At 35.4% G+C, this 8,116-nt stretch overlaps 1 protein-coding gene across 1 annotated transcript in view; it reads right to left on the reverse strand.

Annotated features, from left to right (window-relative positions):
* RYR3 (ryanodine receptor 3) overlaps positions 1-8,116 on the reverse strand; it is a 269,121-nt gene that overhangs the window by 54,556 nt on the left and 206,449 nt on the right. Inside the window, 5 exon segments of the mRNA XM_009320984.1 lie at positions 1,364-1,456; positions 1,565-1,652; positions 3,192-3,432; positions 4,797-5,117; positions 6,490-6,620. Of these exon segments, the coding sequence (XP_009319259.1) occupies positions 1,364-1,456; positions 1,565-1,652; positions 3,192-3,432; positions 4,797-5,117; positions 6,490-6,620 (874 nt within the window).

The raw sequence follows: 8,116 nt of genomic DNA on the forward strand, positions 1-8,116 counted from the left end.
ACATATTAAATTAAATGTGAATCACCTGATTCTAATCTAGCATGTTTTTAAAAAAACTACACCTAATTGCTGGCTCCTCAGGCCAATTCTAATGTATAAATGTTGAAGTATACGTATTGAATGTATGTGTAGTGATTGCCATATGATAAAAGTACAGAGCTGCGTGTTAGACTCTGTTATTGTGCAATTGATCGTCAAATAGCCTGGACTGTGCCCACTATTGATCTTGCTGATGAGGCTAATACAAACATTTCAATTCTATCACACAGTTTCAAGGAGCTGCATCTTGAAAACAAGAAAACACATTAAAATTTTCCTTTTCTCCAAATATGGAATTCTCTGTAAAGTTTGCGTTGTTGTTCAGTGCCAGTTATGAACTAATGACAAGCAGAAAATCTGTTCTTTTTGCTTGTAAACTTTCCAATATCAGGGTTTGGCTTAACCAAGTTACAGAACTTAAAAAAATATTATAGAAAAGAAGCAAACACTTTTTAAGAGAATTAAGAAATGTAATGGCACATTTTATCTGACTCACTATTGTCTAAAGTTGGACTTACAGTAGCTAGGTTACAGACAATCAAAATATAGTGAAATACAAAACAATAAACCCCGCCACTTCTCTGGAACATTTTCAAAATATGATTACTCCAAACACATTACAAATATGAATAAAACAATGGGTTCTTTGCTACATTTACCAACACTAATTTGGAGTTAGACTTCAACTGGCTTTAGTTGAGTAAGGCAATCTTCCTCAGCTAATGCCAAAGCAGCATATTTTACCTTAATAACATGCACTTTCTCTATTATACAGGTGACAAATGTACTTTCCAGCCATCATGTCAGCATCTTGTCATATTGAAAATGAGCAAAAAAGAAATGAATGTGGTTATTAATAAAAACCAAGAAAAACAGTGCACATGTGGCATGCTGTATGTGAATAAAGAGGTATATGCAGACAGCATTCCTTCATCAAAGTTGACATTCACAAAAAAAGATGAGGCAACCAATGTTTCTTCACTTGTTTTTATCAAATAGTCTACCTTTTTTTTCCCCTGAAAGATCAACAACCCATATTATATATTGCAACCCATATTCTCTTATACGTGTATCTTTTTCAGATCAAGACCTTTGTTTTAATCTTGTGTCTTTGACTACGTAGCAGACATTTAATAAGTAACTTTAAGGTACATAGCCTATATTTTGCATAGTAGTTGTCATGTCTATCATCAAGAAGCAAAACTATTTTTTGTTTCTTCTACCAGCACAGCAGCTGCAATCTGAGTAGATTTTCAGAGCCTTCTTACAACACACTAGACACATGCTGAAGATTTAACTGACTCACAAACTTTTATTAACTTACTTTAGACATCTTGCTCTTGGTGTCTCCTGTTAAAAATGCCAAATTGTTGATTTCATTCTGAATCACAAAATTTTGTTCTTCTCTTTTGAAATTCTAAAGATGAAAAAAAAAAAATCACCAGAAGTTTAATTCATCTGCATGTACCACATTTATATTTAAATATAGAATGACATGGAAGAAAAAGTATACATCTTATCTTACATGTGATTTACACCACAGGATAAAAACTTCAGCTACCATTCGAAAGAGTTCATCAGAATCTGCATCTGGTTTCTTTAGCCAATTGGCTCTAATTGCAAAAATAAGAGAAATTTAAAATAAGACATTTAAAATAAGACAACCGAATATAACAAACTCTATTTAATAGATCGGGTTACATTTGTATAGTTAATCTTGGAATTTAATGAGTTTTCCATGACCATGTTTAGAGACACCATTTTTTATGGCAGTTTAACTCATCTCTAACAAAACTCCTAATTCTTGGCCACTTATTTCTGCCTGCTCCTCCTCCCCATAGTGCCAACACATGTTTTTGTGCCTATTCTGTGAACCAGACTAGAAAACAGACCTGGCTGAAAAGCGAAACTCTTTCTCCAAGTATTTATCTATTTCTTTTTTTTTTCCCCCCATAATAAAACTTTGTTATCAAAACTTTGTGTTGATCCAAAACAGAACACTATAATGGGAAGGGGAGGAAGAGTACAGGGAAATGAATGAGTGGGTAGAGCTATAAGGACTGACTGCTTCAATTGGTTTATTTTTGTCATCCAGGAACTAATACAACTTCAGTCTGGGTCTGTCTGCACAAGGATGCTCAAAAAACTTGGGCAAATGAAGTAACAGACACAGCCCTCTTAAACGTCTCAAATTAAAATGCATTAATATGATCGCACATAAAGTGGGCACCTGACAGCAGACATGGAAGGAATTACTATGTTATAACTTATGCTCATTAACTCTATCTTTCTAGTTGTATTTATCCACAGCCCAGTTAAATTTGTGGTTTTTAAAAATTTAAAGTGTTTCCTGGTCTGACATAGTAAAGTCTTGAGTTCATCTAGAAAGAGCAAATAATTCCCAGTGTAAATTGGTTCTCAGCATAAATGATCATGCATGCAGTGAAAATGCTCCTAACTAGCCTAATATGTACTAACACCTAAAAAATGTAAGTGGACAATGATTGTGTACAGAAGAACAATGTTGTTAAGGATAGGATTAAGATACTGTAGATACTGAGATACTATAGATACTTCAGATACCCTTCTGAAAAACACCTTGGGGTCATGTTCTGGGACAAAGGAAAGGGAAAGTGTAGGCACAGAATAATCCTTCAGTAAATGGTTGAGGAGAAAAACTTCTGATAATTCCAAAGGCAATACACTGTTGTCCAAAACATTTTTACTTCCGTCTTAAAAAACCAACATAAAAGATTAACATCTCTGTGGTATTATCTACAAATAGACTGATTCAATTGAGGCAAAATAGTTTTTCACCCCTTCATTAACAGTTAAGGGTTTTAGCCATTTTTTAATTTTTGAAAGGCATATTCATTTTTAATGTCATTGGGCTGCGGTAGCATATATAACAAGTCTCAGTATATGTGTTCTCAATGATAATAATGCAGTTACAATACAAACAAATAAGTCAAATGCATGTGAGAAAAAGGTGTGGATTCAAGGTACGTCATTCTATAAGTTAAGAATCATAAAATACTCAGGATCTGATTCTCAGCATAAGATCAAATGCATTGTGTTCTTTCTCATTATCTGATCATGGACTCCAGTACATTAACTAATAAGTATGAGTTTAATTATTAGTTTTTATTTACCTGTTGTTGTCTACATAACGTATCAACATTGGATAGAAGGCGTAAAGGTCTCTACAAAGAACAGCAAACTCATCGAGAATGAGTAGCTCAGCTTCTTGGGTGTCACTTTTACTATCTGCTCTCAGTTGCTCCTCTTCCATCACGACCTTTATAGCTTTCTTCTTCAATTTCTCCAGTGTTGGAATAAAGTGAGTTTTGAGCAGATCAGGCCTGGCTTTGCTGATGATGGGTTGAGCATAAACTATACATAAAAATATAGATAATCCTATGATTAATGCACAACTGATGTTTTTCATCATATTAACATGAACTCTGCAGTTCTAGAAAACATAAAGGTCATAGTGCTTCACATCCTTCTGGAGCATCATAAATTTATTAATAACACTATGAATATAGCTTTGTAACAACTGTGTGTATTGAGAGATTAAAAGCTAGTTACTGGGAATTCAGATTGTAAGTATTTCAGTCTTATGTCAATTAAACTACCATGGTTTTGTCAAGTCACATGTCTCTAACTTAGAACCTAAACAAAGTAGGGATTGAGACAAAGTCCTCACAAAAATACTGTTGGGGTTTTTTGTGTGGGGGGGTTTTTTTGTATACAATGTCAGAAAATAGTCAGAAGACAGTGTTCTGGAAGAATTCCTTTAGCTCTTTTGCCTTGGGCAAGCCAAAATGCAGAGAATGAATGACTAATTCAAGATCATAGATCTATTTTGTACAAGCATTAGTGATAAAATGCAGACCACCTGAGTCAAAAATCCTTGCAAGAACCACACTAGTATATTATCTCCTTATGTAGATAAGCAGCCACTACAAAACTGCAAGCAGTGGTCTCTACAATTAAGCAGCAAACTTCTTACTGAATTTTAATGGAATCCTTATTATTATTAAAGATCTTCCAGTATTTAAAATAATACTGAAAACCCAGTACCAATGGGGCATTAAAATTTAGCAGGAAATTATTACCTTTACATAGATTTTCTTGAACCACCTTATTGCATATTATATTCTTACACTGTTTAAGATGAATGATAAAATTTGGGAACAGTAAATTTCTTTAGCTAGCTAGCTACTAAATGTTACAGGACATTTTGAGAAATCTTTCTGCTCATTTAATAGCTGGCACAGTTACTCAGGCAAAGCAACTAATTCTGAACTTGGGTTACTCCTGGGATTATTTCACCATATAGACTTTCTTTCCCTTTTGCCTTGATATTTCATGAACAGAATTCACAGGACTTATAACCTCTGCTGCAATACTCAGTTCTTAGGTGTCTTGAAAATCAATGGAATTCACAACTCCAAATTAAATGCTAAGGCTCTTATACAGTGCATAGAGAAGGTAAGATTTGCAAAATCCATTATGTTGTATAGAAAGCTCTCTGCTTACAGTGATGCTACAATATGCATTAAAATAATAATAATAAAATTTTAAAAAATAAAATATCTTTCCCTTATTACTACTTATCTACTCTTTATCTTTCTTTCCTGCTGTTTTTAATTACAATTTATTATTATTATATCACTGGGTAATACGGTAAGGTGTAGCAAAGAAATTAAATATTATTAGGTACAATTACTCTTTTAAAATATTTACAGTACCTGCAATTCTTTTCATCCAAGATGCTTCATCTATTCCCAGATTGTTGTTAATGATTTTCAGAATGTTTCCAAGAATAATGCTCAGATGCTCAGATGTTATCATTGTACAGCAAGGCCCAGCACTTTGAGGAACACTCTCAGACCCTCTTTCCCACCAGTAGGATAAGTAGTTGCATAGCATGGGTAAGATAACCTCAATTACATGAGGCATTTCAGTATACCTTGCTCCAGACTCTGCTAAATCATTAATTTCCTTTATTAGTCCATCCAGCTGAGGGATCTCTGGACACATCTCTTCTACTGTATCAGGCATACCTAAAACTGCAAGTAAGGGTAGAAAAGCAAAAGATTAATTAACAAAATAAAAGAGAACATCTACATTCATCTATGTTTAAACCCTAAATACAAATAACATTGTCACTCAGGTTTTTTTCTGTCACCATTTTGGGCAGACATAACTATAGTAAGACTTTGGGGTATACACAGGTCTCTCATCTCATAAATTATGTCTTTCTGATGATGTGCATACAGCACTGATGTAGACAATAGCTGCCATAAAGGTATGGCTTTACCATAAGGTGTCCTGCAATTATCTGGTGAGTAGCCCAGCTATGTAAAAGTGCAGAGCTGAAAGCTTATATCAATATTGGACAAACTCTGGCCATTGTTTCCATAATCATTCACAACTTTCACGTCAATTTGCAAAAGATTAAATCCACCTCAGCAAAAAAGAAACAAACAGCCCAAAATTATGGGTGAGATTAAAATTAAACTGTACCTAGTTCACGAACTCTGCACATCCATCTCTCAACAAAAATGCCAGGAAAGAATTCCAGTTGTCAGAGGTTTGTATTAGAAACTCAAGGGTGCTTATTCAGCAGTTAACAACCCATCGTAATCTAATGCCAGTCACTCTAGCAAAATTCTTCTTCCGCCAGTACTGTTTCTATAAAGTAGAGCTGACAGGAAGGGAGGGCTAGCACAAGCTTTTCCATAACTGCTTTTATATGGAAAAACTTATGAAGTGTAAGGAATTGATCTACCTACATTTTTTTTTTGTTGTTTAAATGAACAATGATTTTGGCAGGTAATGACTCTTACACGGATCAATGAGGAAAATACTGAAATACTTTAAGATATAAAAGTCCATCAAGAGTAAGTCGGGAGAGAAGCAAGTGAAGAAAATCTATGTAGAAGGACTCATGCTCCTTTGATTAAGGTTTCATGGAATCAAAGCCATATTCTGTCAGGAGTTCCCTATACCAAACTGCATTGGAGTACTGGTAAGACAACAAAAGATGTAGATAATTTTCCTGTTCACATAAATAAGATATTACACCTCTTGCATGTTGCTACTGAGAACACAATTGTACAATTTGCTAAAAATTTTTGTAATGTAGATATGATCTTCGACTAAGCTTCAAATATTACAGTATGCAGTTTCAGAAAAGAATTCAAACACCATGTTCAGAAAAATATCCAAATATGGTAGGAGAAAGGGAACAATATTAACACAGTCTCAACAAAGCACAGCAAGGCTAAAATGACAAGTAATGAAAGAGCAATAGTAGGAGTTCTCTACTGAGGCATACATTTGTTTTTTTTTCATTATTACAATTTCTTTCTATTACTATTAGTTAGAGAGGAGCAAGCAATTTTTTTTTTTTTTTTTTTCATGAGGAACAGTACTTACTTGCTCTTTCTCTTGCACTTTTTGTGTTGAAGACAGACAATGGGTTGTAATGATTGAGAGAAGGTTCAAGGAATGCTACCGGAATGGCTGCTGCAAGAGATGCTAAGCACTCACCAAGTGCGGGACGCTGCCTGTATATGAGAGACATTAAAAGTTACCTGAGAGGAAAAGTCTTTCACTAGGCTTTCAATGTCTAGCATGCATTATAAAGCAGCATTAACATTTACTGCTGATTTAGTTTATCTTTTTAATACATTAGGAACTAATTGACAATTTTGAAAAATTTTATTTCTCACATGAACAAAATTACTGGAAATTACAGTGGTATGAGAAACACAGTTTTTAAAAAAAAACTCCACCAAGTATTGTATATTAAACGTAAATTGCTCAACAGTGCAACTGTGTAACTACAAACTATAGAAAACATGTCTAGAATATGCACAAAGAATAGATTAATAACTGTATATTCTTATTATACCTTCAGTTTTCTTAAACAAGGAGCAAATGCATGTAATCAATAGGAATTTGTTTTGGCAGTCATACCCTTTTCAAGACTTCACTTCCTTTCTGTGTGTATGTATATATATATATTTATTTTGCTTCACACATTATACCATTTACATAGTCAAATGATGAGAAACACTACTGCTACTTATCAAAGACCGATTTAATGACATTATGGCATTCTGCGTGGTGTGTTCTGAAAGGGGCAATTCTGCATTCCCCCACACAATGTTCCCATGTTTCTGTTTGTCTGTTCTGTGCTAGCACTAAAACTCAGATAGCATCTTGATAAGCTGGATGAAGGAACTGGTCCAGCTAAAAATAAACCTCACCATAAAATCAAAACTAACCAAACCAAACCAACAGCAACAAAACATGCTCATCATCTGGCTGCATAAACACTACTTACCAGTGTCCTGGTTTCAGCTGGGATAGAGTTAATTTTCTTGCTAGTAGCTGGTACGGTGCTGTGTTTTGGATTTAGGATTAGAATAATGTTGATAACACACCGATGTTTTAGTTGCTGCTAAGTAGTGCTTACACTAGTCAAGGACTTTTCAGCTTCCCATGCTCTGCCGACTGAGGGCTCTTCCCATGCTCTACCGAGGAGCGGCTGAGGGAGCTGGGGTTGTTTAGCCTGGAGAAAAGGAGGCTGAGGGGAGACCTTATCATTCTCTACAACTCCCTGAAAGGAGGTTGTAACGAGGTGGGTGTCGGTCTCTTCTCCCAAGTAACTAGTGATAGGACGAGAGGAAATGGCCTCAAGTTGCGCCAGGGGAGGTTTAGATTGGATGTGAGGAAAAATTTCTTTACTGAAAGAGTGGTTAAACATTGGAACAGGCTGCCCAGGGAAGTGGTTGAGTCACCATCCCTGGAAGTATTTAAAAGACATGTAGATGCGGCACTTAGGGACATGGTTTAGTGGACATGGCGGTGTTGGGTCACCGGTTGGACCCAATGATCTTAGAGGTCTTTTCCAACCTAAATGATTCTATGATTCTATGACTGAGAAGGCTGGAGGTGCACAAGAAGCTGGGAGGGGGCACAGCCAGGACAGCTGACCCAAACTGGCCAAAGGGATATTCCATACCATGTGACGTCATGCTCAGTACATAAACTGGGG

This window comes from Pygoscelis adeliae, unplaced genomic scaffold (genome assembly GCF_000699105.1).
Source record: "Pygoscelis adeliae isolate BGI_AS28 unplaced genomic scaffold, ASM69910v1 Scaffold3, whole genome shotgun sequence".
In the NCBI taxonomy this organism is placed as follows: Eukaryota; Metazoa; Chordata; class Aves; order Sphenisciformes; family Spheniscidae; genus Pygoscelis; species Pygoscelis adeliae.